Here is a 22,101-nt window from a genome sequence, read left to right as displayed (position 1 = left end):
CCAGATGTTAGACTCCAATCTTAACTGAGGGTCTAAAGATGTAACTCAGTGGTAGAGCACTTACTTACCCAGCATGCATAGGTCAACCTCTAGCACTGCAAAAATAAATAATAATAACTGCAAATGGATCACACGTTCTAATCCAAAAGATTAGAGTGCCAAACTGAATTAATGAAAGGACTTGCAAAATAAAGACATGTATAGCTTACAAGTTAGAGTAGTAAGCATAAGACTGCTATAGCCTTATTAATTCAATAGTAAACTTCAAAAAGGAATATCATTAGAGACAATGAGAACTATGTAATAATTCCTTAAAAATTAATTAATCAGAAAGTCCTAACATTCATAATTGTGTATATATCTAACAACATTATCTAAGAACATTAGAACACATAAATCTAACAGAACTTAGACAAATATAGAATTGTAATTAGAGACTTCAACACTTTTCTCTAAGCAATTAAATTTTTCTACTTAAATAAGTAGAAAAATCAAGAAGAACAAGGAAGACACTCTTTAAGCTAGTCTCTATATAGAACAATACTATCAACCAACTTAATCTGATTGACATTTATAGGGTAATCAACTCCAAATTGCAGAATATAACATTTCTATGCTTGCACATGTTAGAAATTTCTCTAATATAGACCAAGTGTTGAAAGATAAAAATAAATCTCAATAAATTTTGAAATCAATGTTTAAAAATTTTAAAGAGTATGTTCTCTGACCAAATGAGATTAAATTAGAAATCGCCAATACTGGGCTGGGGTTGCGCTCAATGGTAGAGCACTTGCTTAGCATGTGTGAGGCACTGGGTTCGATTCTCAGCATATAAATAAATGAATAAAATAAAGGTCCATTAATAATTTTAAAAAGAAAAAGAAATTGCCAATACTATGGCATCCAAAAACAAAAAAACACCCAAATATTTGAAAATTAAAAACCATCCTTGTGAGTAGCCAGACCAAAACACAAGAGAAATAGAAAATAATCTGAATTAAAATATAACAAAAATTAAGTATGTCAAAATACGTGATGCAGCTAAGCTAATACATACAGGGAATGTATAGGTTTGAATTTATAAGAGAAAAATGGTTTAAGCTGAGCAAAGTGGCACATGCCTGCCATCCCAGTTACTTGAGAGACGGAGGCAGGAGCATGGCAGATTCAAGGCCAGCCGCAGCAACTTAATGAGACTCTGTCTTAAATTGTAAAAGATCTGATGGTGTAGCTCAGTTGTAGAGCACCCCTAGGTTCAATCCCTAATACTGGGGGCAAGGGGGAGGAGAAAATGAAAAAGATAGAAAGGTTTAAAATCAATGATCTAAATCTGCCTTAAGAAGCTAGTGGGAAGAAAGCAAATTAAAGCCAAACCAAGTAGAAGGAAAGACATAATCAAGATAAGACTGTCTTCGTCACAGATGACATGACCAGTAAGGACGAAGTTGGAAGGCTGACTCTACCCAACTCCAAGACGTACTGTAAAACTGCAGTCATCCAGACAGTGTGGGATCCGTGCAAAACAGAGAAACAGATCAAAGGAGCTGAACAGAGCACAGAAGCAGTCCAAATACATATGTCAACTGATCTTTGACAAAGGAGCAAATGAAATATAACAGAGAAAAGATGGGCTTTTCAATAGTGCTAGACCACCTGGGAATCCCATATGTGAACAAATAAAAGATTAACCTATGTAGATCTTATGCCCTTTACAAAAATTAATTCAGAATGGATCATAGACCTCAATGTCAAATGCAAAAACTATAAGACTCCTACAAGATAACATAGGAGGAAACCCAGATGACCTCAGGTATGGCAATGACTTTTTAGATCCCTAGATTTACACAAAGGAGTTAAAAACTCCACATAGAAACCTCCACGTGAAATTTGCAGCTGCTCTATTCATACTTGCTAAAACATGGAAGCAATCAAGATGCCCTTCAAAAGGTGAATGGATAAACAAACTGCAGTCCATTCAGAAAATGGATATTATTTAGGAGTAAAAAGAAATGCACTATCAAGCCATGAAAAGTCGTGGAGGAATCTCACAGCATATTACTATGAGAAAGAAGCCTATGTGAAAGGCTCCGCACTGGCATGATTCCATATGCTATTCTGGAAATGGCAAAACCATGGAGACAGTGAAAGGATCAGTGGTTGCCCGCAATTAGGGACAAGGGAGGGAAGAATAGGTGCAACATGGAACATTTAAGGCAGTGAAAATACTCTGTGTGATACTGAGATGGTGTATACATATCAGAGTACATTGTTCAAGCTCATGGACTGTGGAAGACAGAGTGACCCCTGATGTAAACTAGGGCCTCTGGGTGATAACGAGGTGTCAACATAGGTTCGTCAGTTGTGACAAACACATCACTCTGGTGGGGGATGTAGATAATGGGGGAGGCTATATATGTGTGGGGGCAGGAAGTAGGTACAAACTACTTTCTTTTTTTTATTAGTTTAATTTTTAGTTATAGGTGAACTCAACGTCTTTATTTTACTTTATGTGGTGCTAAGGATTGAACCCAGTGCCTCATGCATGCTAGGCGAGTGCTCTACCACTGAGCCACAACCCCAGCCCGGAAACTACTTTCTGTGAACCCAAAACTGCTCTAAGAAAAAGTTTCTTTGGAAAAGCACTAACCAAGAAAAATTGTTAAATTAGGCTTCATCAAAATTTAAAACTTATATTCGTCAAGAAAACTCACAGACTAGGAGAAAATATTTGCTGTACATACAAAGGGGCTGTGTATATATGGGTATGTTATGCCTATAAATCAAACTTATCAATGGTACACACAAAATTCGTGCATTTCATTGCGTGTGAATTTTGGCTATGTTCAGATTAAATAAATATAGCACTTTTTTTTTTTTTGGTACTGGGGATTGAACTCAGGGGCACTTGGCCACTGAGACACATCCCCAGCCCTATTTTGTATTTTATTTAGAGACAGGGTCTCACTGAGTTGCTTAGTGCCTCACTAAGTCTCCCAAGCCACCAGGATTACAGTAGCACATGTTTTGAAATGGTCTTAAAAGAAAAAAAAAATTTTTTTTCAGAAGATGCAAAAATGCATCCCCTGGGCCACGATCCAGCCTTGAATTTTAAACTATGTCCCATTAGATTTTTAGGCCTAAACCACAATGCTAACTCAGACCTATTCCCATTTGGCAAGTGCTTTTCCTAGCCTCCTTGCCTTCCAGGTCTCTGCCTGTCCCTGCTACAGGGAACAATGTCTCTTTGGGTCTTTCTATTTTGATCCTGTTCCAAGACGCTTGAAGCATCCACCTCCTTTTGTTATGTTGGGCCTTTAGTCACCTCACCCTACAGTGGTGTCCACCCTGTAAAAATTTCTCTGCGGAGTTGTGTCCTTTCCAACCCATGCCACTGGCCAGCTCAAGGTCTCGGGATCACTCACCTGGATTATCACCATTTCCCACTGCCTGTTCTCTCCAACAATCCGGAGGAGGCTTTTCCATCTAACACATGGTTCCGATTGTGCCAGTCTCCTGGTTCATCCTTTGGCTTCCTAAGACCCAAAAAACAAAACCCGATGGAGAAGTCCATGAGTTGGAGGCTCCCTGTTTCCCAGGTCACTTTTCTCAGCTCTTGACTGTTGTAAGACTATGCATCCATTCTCACACCTCTACAGGTGTGTCCTCTTGCCTAGTGAGCTCGTCCCCTCCCACAATCAGGACCGTCCTGAAACTTGTTTTCAGTTCCAAGACCCAACTTAATGAAATCTTCCTCCACCCCCAAGCACTATGTACTTACCATGTTGTATTGTGTCTATTTGTTAACTAGTGTGTCTGTATGTTCCCCAAAGACAGAGGTTTTTTTTAAAAAAAAAATCTGCCTCCGCGCCCCCCGCCCCCAAATACTCCTGCACCTAGCTCGGGATTGTTTGTTTAATGAATAGTAAATGAATACGATATTGACAGAGGGAGCAAATGAGGTCACCCACTTTTGGAATTTTTACGAGCAATTCTGGAAATGCCATCCCTCCTCCCCCTCACAGGAAAGAGTCTCATCAAAGTCCACCTCCTTTGGGTTTGCAATTTAAAAAAAGAAAGAACTTCCTTTCACTATAGTAGGCATTTAATAAGCTATTCTTGTAACTTAGGTCTATTTTTGACTGAGGTTTACTGAATTAGTGCTGAGAATATTAAAGGAACGTGAAGGAGCATAAGCCCTGAGATTTGGGGAATTCCTCCCTTCTAATGCCCCACCTGTTCTGTATTAATCTAGTCTTCATTGCTGATTTGGGCAGGCCCCAAAATGGCTATAGTTAGGCTCCCTTAGGGAGGCTTCTGGAGGGCTGTTTTAGTCACCCTGATTCAGCGTAGGTACTGAAGGTCATAAACTTTTGCTTGTAAGCATGCGCCCTCTTATGTAACCTGTTGGTTTAATATGCCTTCTTTGTTTGGCCTGCATGGAGAAAAGGTCAATGGAAGGACTAAATGGCATTAACTGGGGGTAAACGAAGCTGGAGTTGGAGGCTGGGGCTGTGCCACTCTGAATAAAGAACGTCTACTATCCCAAGTGCCTCTTGCATCTTCTTCCACTGCTGGGATCCCGAATCTGCTTCCCCGGGTCTGAGCCTGCACCTGACATCTGATAACACCACCACAGACTGGGTAAGTTATAAGGGAAAGAGACTGATTTTGGCTCAGGGTTCTGGCCCATGGTGGAGGGGCTGATCTGGTGATGGCCTTCTTGCTGGCAAAGTCTGGAGGTGGCACAAGCATCACCTGGTGGGAAATAATGAGTATATGTGTGTTCTGGTCTCTCCCTTTCCTATTAAGCTACCAGCCCTCAATAATGGGAGCCCCACCTTATCTAATCCCAATCTCCCCCCCACAAGGCCCTACTCTGAGCACTAGGGTTGGACTGAGTGTCCATTCTCTTAATGTCTCACAGTGGGAATTAAATGTCACCAGGAATTTCACCAGTAGGGATACTCAAACCATAGCTTGGTCCTTCACAGTGCCTGAGGAACAGTCATTTCAAAGGACTGGGTACCTGTTGCTGGAAGAGGTCTGGTGGCAACCAGCACTGGGTTTTTTGTTTCTGGCTGTGCTTCCTGCGTTCTAGTGTGTGGTCCTGTTGGTGTAGACAGTCAGCAGAGATGAGCAGGAAGGGGAGGAGCTGGGTGCTATGGCATATGCCTGTAAGATCCTGTCTCAAAATATTGAGGATGTAGCTTAGCGGTTAAGCATCCCTGGGTTCAAACCCCAGTGCTAAAAAAAAAAAAAAAAAAGCAGGGGTGGAGCAGGGGGGCTCTGTCCAGCAGTTGGCCCAGGACTCAATACCCACAGGCAACACTCTAAGAACATAAATTCCCCCCTCCCCTTGTGTGGGTTGGCCTATGGAATAAATCCATTTTATGAAGTACTCAGAGCCACCAAGTGGCACACCTGTCCCTCCCAGCACATTCCACAAAGGGGGCCTAAAACTACCTTCTCCATAGATTAATGGGCACATGTCATCATATTCCCAAGGTCGCACATGTGCCTGTAAGTTCCTCAAAGGGTCAGTTGACCATTATGCCACTTTCTGCCTGCGGCATCAGCCCAGAAAACTCGAATCAAACCAAGCACACAGACACTTACCCACAATTTTCACACAGGGCTGGGATATGGCTTCTGCAAAATGGGCAGCAGCTACACAAAAAGCCAGGCCCCAAAAGGAGCCAGAAAGATTGTGCTAATTCCCACTCCCAAGCCCAAGGCCTAATCATTCCAGTCCCCAGCGAATCTGCCTGCCCCTCTCTCTGGGGCATACCTCACCTTCTCTTGCCCTGAGATAAACTTGCTCTAGTTGCTCTCTGCCTCTCTGAACTCCATTTCTGTGATGGGGTAACTGCTCTAATCTTAGGCATCACACCCAAAGCCCAAGGACCACTCCACAGTCGGTTCTTGACCTCTGGTCCCAGTATCTGTACATACGACCCAAACAGCTTCTCCATTTCACCATCTTCCTTGGGAAAAGGGTCCAAAGCAAAGGTTTTCATATGTCCTAAGAAGATTCTCTTTATTTCTCTCTCTCTCTCGTGGTGCTGGGGTTTGAACCCAGGCCTTATGCATGAAAGGCAAGCACTCTACCAACTGAGCCCTATTTATTTCTCTTCATACAATATGTTCAGTGAATGCTGTTGCCTGATGGCGGGATGATTTCAAACTGTGCCCTGTAAACAGAAGGACTTCCACTCCTATAAGCCCCTGGCCACCCATTATATTCCAAGTGGGTACTGAATAGTTAAAATGCAAACCACCACAAATTCTTTCCTATTAATCATAATATTGATTCACCCTAAAAAGTTGAGAATCAAGACTTTTTTCTTTTTTCCTGGCTGAGTTAGAAAACAAAGGACACTGTGGAGCAAAACAACGTCAGGGTGCTGAGATTGTGGCCAGATGTGAGGGCCAGCCCAGAGTCTTACACAATCACAGGGGACTCGGCTTTGTTAGGCATGAGGTAGGCGTCTTCCCCCAGGGAGGGTTTGGATTCCCCGACGACGTATCTTCAGTTCGCTGGACCACTGTAGAGGCAGGAACTCATCAATTACAGGCATCTCGGATCCCAGCACATTTTCCAAAGCACTTCTTGTTTTTCAAGCCCCATATTCCCAGAACCAACTAATTTCACTTTGGTAGGAAAAATCAGAAGGCTGCGAGTGGAAACCTTTAGCCACCGAGGACGAGCCAAGGCAATGGAGCCCAGCCTTCCAGCAGGCGGCCTTGTGTGTGTGTGTGTGTGTGTGTGAGGATTTTCCAGCCCCGTCTGCTCTGCTCCAGGGCCCCAGCTGCTTGTCTCTCCCAGATGCCTGGTTCTAACCCTTGGAACTTCCTGGGTGATAGGAGTGTCTGCTCTTCTCCTGGGGTGACCTTTGGTGGGCTACTGCATGAGAGTTGGTCACCAGAAAGATCAAGTCATGATTAGAAGTATCGACCTTTCAGCCCACTCCCCATCTTTGGAGAGGAGAGAGCGGCTGGCAACGGAGTTAATAATTGGTTATGCCATGTGATTAAGCTTCCATAGAAATCTCCAAAAGATGGGGTTCGGGAAGCATATTGGTCAGTGAACACATTCACACGCCAGGAGGGTGATGCACCCTAACTCCATGTCCAGTGAGCTCTCCAGCCAATCATCAAACCTGTGGACATAGTCCTGGGAAGTTCTGATTTGTACCCAAGTTGGGCACAAGTTATGAGTAACCTGGGGCTCCTACTTTTGATTGTCCTTTGATGTGAGGGGCAGTCCTGGGGACTGAGCCCTTAACCTGCGGGGTCTGTGCTAACTCTGATTGATGTCAGGATTGAATTGAACCATGGGACACCCAGCTGGTGTCAGAGAATTGGCTGGTGTTTCTTCTTTGAAGGACATTAATCCCATTGGACCAGGGCTCCACCCTCATGACCTCATTCAAACCTAATTACTTTCCTAAATTCTCATCTCCAAATACCATCACAGTAGGGGTTAGGGATTGAAAAAATAAACTTCTTTTGGAGGGTGGAGGAAATAATTCAGTCCACAGCAGTTAGCAAACACTGGTTTTAGGAACCATAAGATATTACATTTTCAGCTCAGTAACTCTTCCCAGGCCAACTGGCATGGTGCCCGTCTTTTTTATTCACCCATTTATTTCTGAGCACTCCCCTAGGAATGCAGAAGAGGGACCTCGAACTGACCCTGTATCAGGAAGACAGAAGGATAATTCCAGTGCTTCGGGATGTGTGCTGGGCCTGGAGCACCGGAAGGCGCTCTAGAGGACTGAGGAGCTGCCCAGACGGGGGGGAGGAGGACGGAGGGCTCCCAGGAGTGGGTGGCACCTGACTGAGCATTGAAGGGTGAGAGGATGGTGACCCAGCGCAGAAGAGGGTGCAGAAGGGAGGGTGGGCGCCTGTGCTGGACATCTGAGGAAACGTGAGCCCTCTAGTACCACCTGAACCTGTCCAGCCAGAGACCAGTCTACACCGGATGGACCAGGGCTAGAGACACTCAGGCTCAGGACATAAAGGAGGAGATCGTACCCCGAAGTATGAGGATCCCTGAAGGGTTTCAAGCAGTGGGGGAGGGTGACAGGATGAGATGTACAAACAGGGAGGTGAACCAGGCAGCAGGTGGACATGGCCTGGGGGGAAGGAGGGGCTGAGGCAGGTGCAGGCTGTGGGAGTCAAGAGGCTTCATGGTCCACGGCAGGAGGATGGAGAGCAAGGGAGGGATGAGGAGGAAGAGGGTCAGATGGGGATGGGGGGAGGTGGGTGAAGCCTCAGCTCGGGTGCTGGGGATGAGAGGACAAAGACAAGGACAGCACCCAGAGGAGCGGCATCATGAGGAGGCTCAGGAGCCCTCGCCCAGGGACCTGGTGGCACCAGAGGGAATATGTCAAGTTGACTAGTTGGATATACAGATGTTATAAGATAAAAAGTTAAATTTTTATTTTTCATTTCTTTCCTAAATGTTCCCACCATTCTTGTAGCCAGTCAGCATCCATATTACCTTAAAGAGAATTGGGATGCAATAGTAGTAAAGAGAAAAAAAAAAACAACTTCAGAACTAAGCCTTCGTGGCACATACCTTTAATCCCAAAACTAAGGCTTGGTGGCACATACCTGTAATCCCAAAACTAAGGCTTGGTGGCACATACCTGTAATCCCAAAACTAAGGCTTGGTGGCACATACCTGTAATTCCAGTGACTCCAGAGGTTGAGGCAAGAGGATTGCAATTTCCCAGGCCAGCCTCAACCACTTAGTGAGGCCATGTCTCAAAATAAAAAGTGAAAAGGGCTGGGGATGTTGGCTCAGTGGCAAAGCACCCCTGAGTTCAATCCCCAGTAACAACAACAACTAAGTCCTTGAAACTCAAAAAGGTAAGGCCCTCAATGGAGCAGAAGTTAGAATTTATATCATACAAAGGTGATAACGCCAATGAGCCCTTGGGCCCAATCAGCCAAGAGTCAAATACAGAGTTAGATGATGAGTGTGGTGGCACATGTCTGTGATCGTAACAACTCCAGAGGCTGAGGCAGGAGGATCTCAAGTTCAAGGCCATCCTGGGCAATTTAGCAAGACCCTGTCTCAAAATAGAAAACAGAAAGGGCAAGGGGTTGTAGCTCAGGGGTAAAGCATCCCTGAGTTCAATCCCCAATACTGCGGAAGGAAGGAAGGAAGGCAGGTTGGTCAGCATTAGCTTTTTCTAACATAGGCCTTTGAATACTGAAAGAAAGAACTAATCCAGGTTGGAAGCTATTTCCCATGACAATTGGGTAGTGTGTAAGATGTGGAGATTAACAGTTACATTTTACAGGTGATAACAGTAAACTTGTGAAGGTCAGATATTTCTAGGATTGTCTCTGGAGGGTTCTAAAACGGAGAACAGGATGGCTATGCTTCTTATGCAAGGGCCTTCAATCTCCTGCATACTTTTGGCCTCATCTTACACCTGTGTCAATAAGCCCATGTCTCTAGGGTTTCTTTTCACAAGCAATGGTTAATTAAGAAGCGTTCAGGCTCTGGCTTCAGACACGATTTTACTACCAGTAAGAGCAGAACATAGAGGGCTTGTAAAAATGTAAGACTTAATAAAACATATAGGACATTTTAGACATTTAAAGAAAAGATGCCGAGTTCTATAATATTATACCTTCATAAAAAATTAGAATGAGTCTAGAGGGAAGGTGGGATGAGACATTATGTTCCTCTGTCTGGAAAAGGGTGACCCAAAAATGGGAGGCTTGAGGTGGGAGGGGGTACACACACATCTAAGACGGAAGATATTGTGAGCATATTTGTTAAAGCCGGAGTCTAACCTCAACATGGATTTGAATCCTGTTTATCAATTATGAGTTCTATGGCTTTAGGCAAATTGCTTAAATTTTTGTGCCCCAGTTAGTTTCTTCATTTGAAAAATGAGGTGTAATAACCATAATAATTAGAGTTGTGAGGATTAAATATGTCAATACATATACTGCCGTAGTCCGGCTGGGCTGCCTAAGTCCGACCGGGCAAAATAACCGAGAGGTGACAAGCAACTTGAAGGCTGAAGCAGGAACTACTTTATTTCGAGTGAACTCAGCAGGAACTGAGAACTCAAAGTAGCGGGCACCCGAGGTAGCGGGAGCCGCTTCTCTGCGGGACAGCAGAGGTACATATACCCAACTAATTACACACAGCTTAACTTAATTAACATCATCTAGATACAGCAGTCAGTCATTAAGAAATCCTCATCATCTTAATGGCTCGCTGGCATTACTTCACAAACCACTCCTCCTGGCAAAGTGCCAGGCGCATCTTGACTTGATTTGCATCCCCAAAAATATACAACGCTTGGAACAATGCCTGACACTTAGAAATACTGTTTGCTGTCACTGTTACTCTGGAGAGCGGCCCATGCCCTCCTCTGAATTACTCTTGGATGTACAGAACAGTAGCTTTCAGTCTGTGCCTAAACCTAAGTCACTCCATTTTGTAAAGCATTAGTTTGCCCTAAATTACTCCATTTTGACTACAGGTGCCAAAGTAGAATGACTCCCTATCTCGTTTTTACAAGTAAACAATTACTATCTGCCTGGCACCACCAAAGGCATAAATTGATAAATAACTTATATGTGCCAACTTATCCAACTAAATCAAGGAGTACCTGGACATGTGGATATCCCATATCATATCAGGAATGCCAGACACAGGAGCTTATCAACCTTACCTGATGAGAACCCTCATTGGAGACCCATAAAGGGAGAAGCCTCCCCCACCAAGACTTAACATGGTCTGAAACCAGGACAAAGGACAGGTGGATGGCACTCCCCATAACCCGTTAGGTTGCTAACAGCCTCTGGCGGAGGGGAAGGATCACACTTTCTAACATAAGCAATCACCCCCAGATGGCTTTCTTCCTGCCCTTTTGGTCACTTTTGGTCACATAGGCAGAGTAGGAGGAGGGGTGATATCAATAAGGGGCAAGACGCCCTCACTCCCTTGGGCACCAGCTCTGGAGCCCCTTTTCCCTGGAGGAGTCTCTCTCTCTCTCTTCTATCCTTTAAATAAAACTTATTTTCTTGCCTGAGTGTTTCTTGGGTTTTAATCTTCAACACTGGGGAAACAAGGACCTGAGTCTGATTTTCAAGTCCAGTTTCAGTACCTTGACCTTGTCATCAGGTCCCTCATTATGGGCCTCGCCTGTGAAGGTTGACGCAGTGATGAACTTCCAATTTCCTGTCTCCACTGTGCTTCAGCAAAATGTGGTTCTCCTGCCTGCGACAACCACACAAGGCCAACTTCCAGCTCACACCTCCAGCGGACGCTCTGACTGTGAGGGCCACACAAGGCCAACTTCCAGCTCACACCTCCAGCGGACGCTCTGACTGTGAGGGCCACACAAGGCCAACTTCCAGCTCACACCTCCAGCGGACGCTCTGACTGTGAGGGCCACACAAGGCCAACTCCCAGCTTAAACCTGAGTGGATGCTCTGAAACAGAAACTGCTGCTCATCTGGACCTTCTGCTTTGGCAACTCTGTAGGTTCAGATCCTTATCTGACCACCCACAGTGACTCTGACTCTGCCTCCACATCTCTCTCTGCCTGTGCTCTTGGACGCAGCATCCTGAAACCCTGTGGCTGCTTTGACTTTCTGTGACCTATTTATATCTCATTATTTGGAGTATGTGTGACTTGAGTGTTACAGATATTAGAAATTAAGATTAGAATAAAGGAACTCGTGTTTGCCCAGCTTATGATGACCAGGTGGCCCACAAGTATTCAGTGACCTGCCTGATGAAAATGCTATGACGTGAATTTACTGTGATTTGTTTTCAAATATAGCTTTTTCAATCTGTGACTAAATGACCCAACCAGCACATCTGTAGAGGAGGAAAAGTTTATTTGAGGGCTCACGGTTTCAGAGGTCTCAATCCACTGACAGCAGGCTCCATTCCTTGCAGAAGAGTGTGGAAAAGGGAAGCAGCTCATATGATGATCAGAAAGGGAGAGAGAGAGAGAGAGAGAGAGAGAGAGAGAGTAAGAGTGGAGAACAGAGGAGGAGGAGGGGGTAGGGTGGGGAGAGAAGAGACTTGACTCACCAGATACAAATATATACCCCAAAGCCACTTCCGATGCCCCCACCTCCTCCAGCCACACCCCACCCGCCTCCAGTCACCACTCAATTAATCCCATCAGACAGCAATTCCCTGATTGGGTTAAGACTCTCACAACCCAATAATTTCTCCTTTGAACTTTCTTGCATTGTCTCACACGTGAGCTTTTGCAGGGACACTTCACATCCAAACCATAATATTATTCAATAAATTCTGACATTGTGGAAAGACACCAAAGTGTTTCATTTATGTTAATGGCATAGCACATTCATGACAGTTACTGTTGTTTGAGTTTTTTCTTTTTTCTTTTTGTATTGGGGATTGAACCCAGAGCCACATCCCCAGCCCTTTTTACTTTTTATTTTGGGCCAGGGTCTAAGTTGCTTAGGGCCTTTCTAAATTGCTGACTCTGGCTTTGAATGTGCAATCCTCCTGCCTCAGCCTCCTGAGTTGTTGGGATTTCAGGCATGTGCCACTGTCCCAAGTACATGTGGTTTGATTTAGAAGAAAAAGAACCATTAAAGGGGGTGAAGGCAAAGTCTTAGGTGAGAGGAGTGATTTGGATGTAGTGTGGTAAGGGTAGGGCTGTGTCTTGAAGAATCCCCTTAGGCAGGAGGAAGGAACTTTTCTCCTGAGGCTGAGAAGGAAGGTAACAGATGCAGTGGATATGACTTTTGAAGGGAGGAAGCTGAGCGAGAGTCTCTGAATGACTTCCATTTATTTTAAGTAGCTGGAGTGGGTGGGGGAGCAAACATGTCACAGCTCATTCACTGGGTACCCTGTTAGTCTCCTTGCTGCCTCTCTTCCCTCCACCCCCAACAGTTGTTTAACAACACAGAACATGGAATAATCAATAAATTCTTCTTGATTGATCTGGCACAAATTAAGCTTCTCTTCCCACTTAAAAAATTGTGAAATAAAAAAAGGGCTGGGGATATGGCTCAGTGGTTGAGCGCCCTTGGGTTCAATCCCCAGTAGCCACCCTCCCCACAAATTGTAATTCGGGATGATAGATGAAGGTACACGAAGAGCATCTGTTTCTTACAGGTTCTCACCCACTTACAGATAGAATGGTCTATCTCTAATTATAAAACATGCCTCAAAATGGACTGGGAAACTTTCTGAAGGTCAGAAGTAAAAAAGGTAGTGCTGTGTGCATGCACGTGTTCAAATGTACACAAGCACACGAATAAATACATGTCTTGTCACTATGTGATAAAATCTTAGGAAACAAGCAATCCTCTTTCTAGACCTAGAGTGAGTTGATTTCTACCAAAGGGAAGAGGTCACACTCTTTTGAACTTGGAGCACACGGGTCTCCCCTTACAAAAGGACTCTAATCTCTTTTGTAATATGGCGTGTGTGTGTGTGTGTGTGTGTGTGTGTGTGTGTGTGTGTTTTCTTTTCTTAGGACACTTCCCATCTTTCACCCTCATAGACTTTAACCCCTTCCAGGACGGGGAGAATTCTGTGAGTTCACCATCTTTCTGTCTTTTGTAGTGACAACCACGAATCACCCTAGGAATGGAGAGTCAGTGCACACCTGGCACATAGTGAGTACCTGGGTAAATATATGTTGAATAAGTGAGTGAATGTTGAACTGAATTTGGTGATCACAAGAGTTAGCAGAACTACTAAATATTTATTTTTATTCTCAGCCAAAAATGGCTGTTACTCTGAGTCCAGACCTAACGTTTGCGATTGAGGAACAGCTGCAACCTTCCAAACACTAAGGACAGTGGCTTAACATCAGTCTGTCCTTTCTGGCGTTTCCCTTCCTCCCGTTCCTCAGTCGGTACACGGGCGAGGTCGGCGCGTTTTGTCCCTCGCGCCCTCCGTAGTTCTGGGCCGCGCGCGGCCTTTTCAAAGCGACGAGCGGTCAAAACGCAACGGCAGTTCCCGGTCCGGCCGAGGGGAGCGGCGCGGTGCGGACTGCAGAGCCACCTGCGCGTCTGCGCCGGTCCTTACCCTGTAAGCGCTGCTCGGCTGCCGGGTGGGCGCTTTCTTCCTCCACTTGGCTGCGTGAGCGCGCGGGGCGGCCGCGTTCCCGGGAAGGGCCGTGGGCGCGGCTGCTGCAGGGCGGCGGGTCTGCGGGGGCGCTCGGCGCCTGGGCCCGGACCCCGCGGGGAGCCCGGCTGACGACCGCAGGTGCCCGCACCCCGGCTGCCTCCCGCCCCCCACCTTCTCTTTTGCGTCTTTTCTCGTGACCGCCAGTTCCTCTCCCATTCCCTCCTCTCCCCCTCCTGCTGCCGCCCTCGGCTGAGCTTGGCGGGCGGTGCGCGGGCAGCCGTGCGGGGCCCACGGGAGCGGGCGTCCGGGCCAGCAGGCCTGTTGACGAGCGAGCCCCGTGGACTTCCCCGCACAGCTCCTTCAGAGCACCCCACGGAGAACGGGTTCCCCGCAGCCCTGGTACCGCCGTTTCCTATGTGTCGCCTTCTAAAAGAGCCACAGTGGTTTTTTGGGGGGGTGGGATCGAACTCAGGGCACTCGAACCCTGAGCCCCATCCCCAGCCCAATTTTGTATTTTATTTAGAGACGGGGTCTCACTGAGTTGCTTAGGGCCTTGCTTTTGCTGAGGCTGGCTTTGAACTCGCGATCCTCCTGCCTCAGCCTCTGGAGCTGCTGGGATTAGTCAGACAACTGTGAATGGAAGAGACACAGTATATTTAGGTGCAAATAGCCTTAAGTACGGAAGGTGTGACTGAGTTCTCCTGTGTCTCTAGAACATAATGAAATGTGAAATTATTTGTATTTAAATCAAGTGGTTTTTATTTGGCAGTGAGACTTCCCGGGTCACTCGACTTGCCTAGGGCCTGCACTGGTGGCCTTTTTTTACACTGATGTCCTGGGTGGTCTCACCTACTCGCTTGCCTTTAGTGCCACCTCTGTGCTGGTATCCCACAAATGTTTTGTCTTCAGCTATTGGATTCCAGGTATATATCCTATGTACACAAATATGTCCATATATTTCACATTTTCACCTAGTTGTCCAGTGTGGCATGTAAAGGTGAGCTTTTATTCTCTATTTCTGGTGCTCCTATTTTCTCCAGGTGCTCATTCGAGAAAATGGAGCCATTTTGGACTTATTTTTAACCGTAGTCTGCTCATCTGGAAATCAGGATATTTTCTGTGCGTGGGATCATCGTGTCCAAATATGTGGCCTTTTGTGTGCACTTTCTTTCACTTAGCATGATTGTTTTTAAATATTTTTTTTTAATATTAGATGGATACAATACCTTTATTTATTTTTATGTGGTGCTGAGGATTGAACTCAGTGCCTCACATGTGCAAGGTGCACGCTCTACCACTGAGCCACAAACCCAGCCCCAAGCATGATGTTTTTCAAGGTTCATTTATGTTGCATATGTCAGTGCTTTATTTGTTTTTATGACTGAGTAATATTCCTTTGTGTGCATATACCACATTTATATATTCATCATCTATGTGGCTATTATGAAGAATATTGTTTGCATAGACAGTTTTCCTGGATGGGATAACTGTTTACAACTTGGGACATGTAAGAGGAGGACATACTTTTTACCTTTTTGAACTAATGTTCTCTTTAATCAAGTGCATTATTAGTTTCTTTAATCAAGTTCTTATATTTTATGATTAACAAATACCCCCCCAACACACACACAATACCCATAGTGTGAACACAGGTAACAGCCGTACCTTTGGCTTTCAGTTTACTTATTGTAAATAAAATTGGACTAAATATTTGTTGAGGTCTTTTTTAGTTTTCAGACTTTATGTTCATATTATAAAATGAGTGATGTTACAGGAATTTTTCTACATCAATGAAAGTTGTACTCTTTGTGACTGCAGTGTAACATTATTTTATCATAGGACCTAGAGAGGTTGTTACAATGGAAGGAACTGATAATTTCAAGACACCAAGCAAATTATCTGAAAAAAGGAAATCTGGTAAGATAGCAGATGTAATGAGATGTTTCTTCATTATTATTGCTACTAGAAATGTCTTAGTATTGTTTTAGTTTGTTCTTTTACTATCTTTCATATCTAGCATGTCTCTTTTATAATGTTAATAAGACTTATTTAATAGAACAGGGTTTGGTTATCTATGGACTAATTTATTAACATTCTAACAGCTATCGAGGTTTTGGCTGGTGAAGAATCCATTTAGCTTAAACCATTAAGGAATTGCTTTACCTTTCTCCCTTCCTTACATGTCCTTATGAGGAAAAGATATTTTCTAAGGTGATTCAATGGGCAGAGGGAAATCTTTTCAACAAACAATTGGGTCTCTATATGCAAATAATGAACCGTGACCCTTAACTCAACGTCATATTTAAAAATGGTTAAAATAAGCCCGGCATTGTAGAGCATACCTATAATTCAGCAACTCGGAGGCTAAGGCAGGAGGATTGCTAGTTTGAGGCTAGCCTCAGCAATTTAGTAAGACCTCCTGTCTCAAAATAAAAAGGACTAGTGATGTAGCTCAGTGGTAAATCATCCCTGGGTTCAATGCCAAGTACCAAAATTAAAAAAATAATAATAAGTAAATAAGATTAAAATCAACCAGAAACAGTGACACAAGCCTGTAATCCCAGCTAGTTGGGAGGCTGAGGCAGGAAGATTTGAGGCCAGCCTTGGCATTTCGCAATACCTTGTCTCAAAGTATAAAAAAGATTAGAGATATACCTCAGTGATAGAGTGCCCCTGGATTCAATCCCCAGTACTGAATTAACAAAAAAGTGTTAGTGGACATATCTGCCTTGCTTGCAATGCATTATATGTGGCAAATTACATTAATTTTCAATTGTTAAACCAGCATTTCATTCCTGGGGTAAAATCACTTTGGTTGAGATGTATTTTATCTATTACGTGACTTGATATGCTGATATTTGCTGTATTCATGCTCCTGCCTCAGCCTCCCAAGTAGTTGGGATTATAGGTGTGTGCAACTACTCCTAGTTCATAGGAAGATTTTAACTGATTTCACAATTAATATATATAGTGCTAGTCAACTAATCTGTTTTTTCCTTTATGAGCTTTATTAGTGTTTTTCAAGGTATTTGTTACTTCTAAATGGTCAGATTATTGGCATAAAGTTATTAGTGATATACTGATTACCCTTCTGCCCTTTTTGGTTTCTGATGCTGGTATTTTATATATTCTTTCTTTTTTGCCTTAATCAACTGGACTTGAGGTTCATCTATCTGGGTGAATGCTGCACCTGTTGCTGAATGCAGTGTTCCATTCAAGTCATTTAGGTCAATCTGGATGAACTGTTATGTTTTATTCAGGTCTTTTATATCCCTATTGATTTTTTTTCTGTATTTAGTCTTAATTACTGAGAGAGGAATATTGAAGTCTCCAACTACAGTTATGGATTTGTCTGTTTTCCCTCCCTTCAGTTCTATTTGTTTTTGCTTCATGTATTTTTAAGCTTTGTTGTTAAGTACACACATGTATTAATCAGGGTTCTCTAGAGGAGCAGAATCAACAGGAAGTATAATTCTAAAAGGGAGACTTATTAGGTTAGATTAAGTAACCAGAAGCTGGACAGTCCACAATGGCCATCTGCTGGAGAGCTGGCAGAACCAGTAGCTGTGCAGTCCAAGAGGCTGAAGCCTCAGACTGAGAGGGATCAATGGTGTTACCCTAGTTTGAGACCAAAGGCTTCCAGAGAATCACTGTCAGAGACTGCTTTGAAGAGTGAAGAAGCAAGAGTCCAATATCCTCTGATGATGGCAGCAGAAATCGAGAACCCATTCTAGAAGACTGGAGCTTGCATCTGCGCTGCTTCCTTGTTCTTCAAACTTTATTTCATCCAAGCCATCATCTTATTGGTCAGTGCTGCCCACACTTAAGGCAGGGTCTCCATTTCATTGGCTATTATGAAATGCCTTTCTTTATCCTAGGTGATACTCTGTTTTGAAGCCCATTTTATGTGATAATAACAGAGCCATCCAGCTTTATTTTGATTATTGTTTGAATGGTATATGTTTTCCAACCTTTTATTTGTGTTTTTATATTTAAAAGTGAATTTATTATAAATATTATATAGTTTTGTTTTTATCCATTCTGACAACTTTCACCCTTAGTTAGACAATTTCACCACTAGCCACATGGGGCCATTTAAAATTTGGATTCAGATTAATCATAATTAAATAAAATCACCAATTTAGTTTCTCATTTATATTAGCCACACTCTTTAGTGCTAAGTAACCACATTTGGGTAGCGACTTCTGTACTGAACAGCATAAATACAGAATATTTTTCTTGTGGCAGGGTTTATTGGATAATACTGTTTAGACCATTTATACTTAATAAATTATGGAACTTAAATCTATTTTGCTATTGCTCCATTGCCACAGTCCGGCTGCAGCAAAATAACCGGGTGTGTGTGTGTGTGTGTGTGTGTGTGTGTGTGTGTGTGTGACAAAGAACTTGTGTAGATTGATACAGCAGGAGTGGGAGCCGTTTATTGTAGGGCAGGAGGGGTATATATACATTCCATACAACTTATCTTAATTAACATAAACTAGATACAGCAGTCAACCAATAAGGAATCTCCACACTTAATGGCTCGCTGGCGTTACTTCTCAAACCACTCCCTCTGGCAAAATGCCAGGCGCCATCCTGACTTGTTTACAGACTAACACTCCATAGCTCACTGATTTTTTTGCTCTCCTCTGCTTCATTTTTGGTAGTGTTTGTTGCTGTATCTTGAGTTTCTGTTCACTTTTCTTAGACTCTAAGGTGGTTATTCTTATCTCTTACATTTTTCATTCTTTTGAGTTTTCTTTACATCATTAAGTGCATTTTTAACATATGTTTTAAGATTTCTTGTCATTAATTCCACAATCCCTGTCATTTGATGGTATGTTTTTATTAGTTTATTTTTCCCCTGGTATGGGACATATTTTGGGGACATATTTTCCTGCCTCTTTCATGGCTGGTAATTTTTTTATATTTCACATCTTTTAGTGCTGGACTTTCTTATTCTTTTAGACTGTTTGATTTCATTAAGGCCTAAAGTTAACTCACCTGCATGTTAGTCTGTTCCTTTTGAGACTTGCTTTTAAGTTTTTTAATAGATTTTTCTTGTTGGGCTAAAAGGTAGCTGTGCTACCAAGTTGTGACTAGAGTTACTACATTCTGACTTATGGTAAAGTGAATTCATTCCTAGACTTGTGGGATTTCTAGTAATTAGTCAGTTCTTTCCTGGCTTTCCATATGTAACTACCCATTGTGTTTGCAGATGAGCACTTAGCCAAGTACTCACTGGGAGATCTTGCCAGATCTTCAGAGCACTCTTTCTCTAGCTCCTTCCATTTTGGTTCTCTGCTCTACAAATTCTAGTCACCTAGGTCTCTTTGATCTCTATCTCCATAGTTTTACAAGACTGCCAGGCTGTGTTTCCTTTATGTTGCAGCCTGGAAACTGCCTTTATGCATAAAATCAGGGCAGTTATATAGGGCTCCCTTCATTTCTTTCTCTTCCCTCAGAGAACGCAGACCTACTCTGCCTGTCGTCATGTGTAAAATCCATTGTATTGTGTCAGGTGTTCTGTTGTTCATGATGAGATGGTCATTTCAAGAGCAGTAATTGTTCATAAGCAGAAGTAGAACTCCTTTATCACATCTTTTTAAAGACAATAATGCTCTGGAATGTATATTGTAATTAGGCTTCTGATGGTGATCACTGAGGGTTGTGTTTTTTTTTTTTTTCTGAGTTCAAGGCCAGCCATAACAACTCATGAGACCCCACGTCAAAATAAAACAAAAAGGGCTAGGGATATAGCTCAGTGGTGGAGCATCCTTGGGTTCAATCCTCAGTGCCAAAAAAAAAAAAAAAAAAAAAGCAGCAAACACCAATATTCAAATATATATATTTATATTTCATTTATTTCTCTCAGTGGGCAGTTAGTACATAGTTTAGACTTGGAGGGCCACACACGTGAACTCTGTTGTATATTCTTTATTTTTTTAACAACCCTTTAAAAATTTGGAAAAAATTCTTAGTCTGTGGGCCATAGAAACACAAGACAATTTACTGACGTCTGCTTCAGGGTTAATGTAGGCATGGTTAAAGGGTATCCATTTAAGATTAGGATAGATAACTATAATTGCTCTCCAAAAAGATTATGCCAATTAATAGTCTTAATGACAATATTTTTAGACTATTAGGATGCTTTTATTAGCTTTTTCACAAACTAATTCTATTTTTGTTTCTTTTTCCAACATTTAGTGTTATGTCCAACTCCGTATGTAACTATCCCTGCCTCTCCATTTATGCAGAAGCTTGGCTTTGGGACTGGGGTAAATGTTTACCTAATGAAGAGGTGAGTATAAAATTTCAGGTTAACCGTTTTATATGGAACTCAGAAACAAAAAAGGAATATGAAAAGTCAAATATGTGGCTTTAGGGTATGTTTCTTATCCTGTCTGACTGCTGTATCCCAGTCCCTAGAATGCAATAACTTCCAGATCTTGCCTGGTATACTTTTCTTGTAGCCTACTCCTGATGAATTACTTAAGAGGAAGTAGTTTACCTTTTAATTTTTCCTTGGCTTCTATAAGAAGGGGAAGTGACAGAGGAAAGGTTTCCTTTGTAGTATTAACATAAGATTTTCAATAAGTAAACCTCAAAGAGGAAGCCATTGCTTGAAAATGATAGTGACTAATAACTTCCTCTATCTGGTGAGTTGCCTTCTCAGGATCTTTCCTTCTAAAAGAAGTCAAAAGGGCTTTGTTTCTTATGGCGTTGTTATTAAGAGGAGGAAATACATGATTTTAAAGTGTAGGAAATTGTGTTAGAAACGAAGTAATTGAATAAGTATGGTGCTAATTATCAATAATATAGATGTCAACAGTTTTGTGTGTATGTGTGTTACTGGGGATTGAAACCCACAGGGTGCTGTACCACATACATCCCCAGCATTTTTTTCTTTTCTTTTTTTTTTTAATTTTGAGGCAGGATCTCACTAAGTTGCCTAGGCAGATATTGAACTTGTGATCCTCCTGCCTCAGCCTCCTCATTTGCTGGGATTACAGGCACTGGTGATGGTTTGTTTTCTAAAATTATTTCTTTTAATCATTACTCTTTACTTAATTTCATGTCTGTTAAGTAGCAGAATACTCAGTTAGTATGTATTCCTTAATGAATTCTTGGAATCGGCCTGATTAGTCCAATCTTTCTTAGGATATCTTAGCTTCATTTACCTAGATTTGTATTGTTTCCAAACAGAAATGCTTTCTAAAATAAGAAGCTAATGAATTAAGAATATTCTAGCAATTATGTACAGTGGAGTATTCCTGAAGCATTTCTTGTTTGGAAATAATTTTCCTCCAGTATTTTGAGAATATCTATCACCACCATTGTATTTTAGTTTACAGTGTTACTGTTGAGAATTGTGAAGCCCTTCTGATTGCTCATTCCTTTTCATGTAATCTGTTTTATGTTATCTGTCTCTCCCACTCTCCAGATCTTTTTTTAAATTTTTTTTAGATGTTGATGAACCTTTATTTTATTCACTTATTTTTATGAGTTGCTGAGAACCAAACCCAGTGCCTCATACATGCTAGACAAGCACTCTACCACTGACCCACAACTCCAGCCCCCACTCTCCAGATCTTTGTATGATCTGATGGTTGCCAGTGTTCTGAAATTTGACAAATTACATGTCTGGGTGTGCCCCGCTTGGAATCTGATAGTTACTGTTCTTAAATATTTTAAATTAAAAAAATTACTTTGTTGATGATTTCCAACTTGTTTTTCACTCTTCTCTACCTCAAATCCTTTTATTTGGATATTGAACTTACTGGACTGATTTCTAACCTACTTCTTTTTTTTTTTTTTAATCTGGTTATCCTGTCTTTTTGCTGTTTTCTGGGATATTTCCCCAACTTTATCTTCCAAGGTTTCAGTTGAGTTTTTCATTTTTTAAATCTTGATTTTAATTATCTTTCTTAAAAATAACATCCAAGTATTTTGAGGTTGTAGATGTGTTCTGTATCTTGGATATCGATAAC

The 22,101-nt window shown here is 42.5% G+C and overlaps 1 protein-coding gene across 3 annotated transcripts in view; it reads left to right on the top strand.

Annotated features, from left to right (window-relative positions):
* Positions 1-4,421: 4,421 nt before the first annotated feature.
* The window catches only part of Pbk (PDZ binding kinase), a 29,122-nt gene continuing 11,442 nt past the window's right edge, over positions 4,422-22,101 (top strand). Inside the window, exons 1-4 of one of the 3 annotated variants that reach the window (XM_071609254.1) lie at positions 4,422-4,641; positions 13,598-13,650; positions 15,947-16,024; positions 20,318-20,411. In XM_071609254.1, the coding sequence (XP_071465355.1) occupies positions 15,967-16,024; positions 20,318-20,411 (152 nt within the window). In that variant the 5' untranslated portion in view covers positions 4,422-4,641; positions 13,598-13,650; positions 15,947-15,966. Of the gene's footprint in view, positions 4,642-13,597; positions 13,651-13,988; positions 14,069-15,946; positions 16,025-20,317; positions 20,412-22,101 lie in introns of those variants that run through there. The other 2 variants (XM_071609255.1, XM_027927133.2) reach the window with 2 other exon arrangements.

Source organism: Marmota flaviventris, chromosome 3 (assembly GCF_047511675.1).
Source record: "Marmota flaviventris isolate mMarFla1 chromosome 3, mMarFla1.hap1, whole genome shotgun sequence".
NCBI lineage: Eukaryota > Metazoa > Chordata > Mammalia > Rodentia > Sciuridae > Marmota > Marmota flaviventris.
This window is presented reverse-complemented; position numbering and strand designations above follow the sequence as displayed.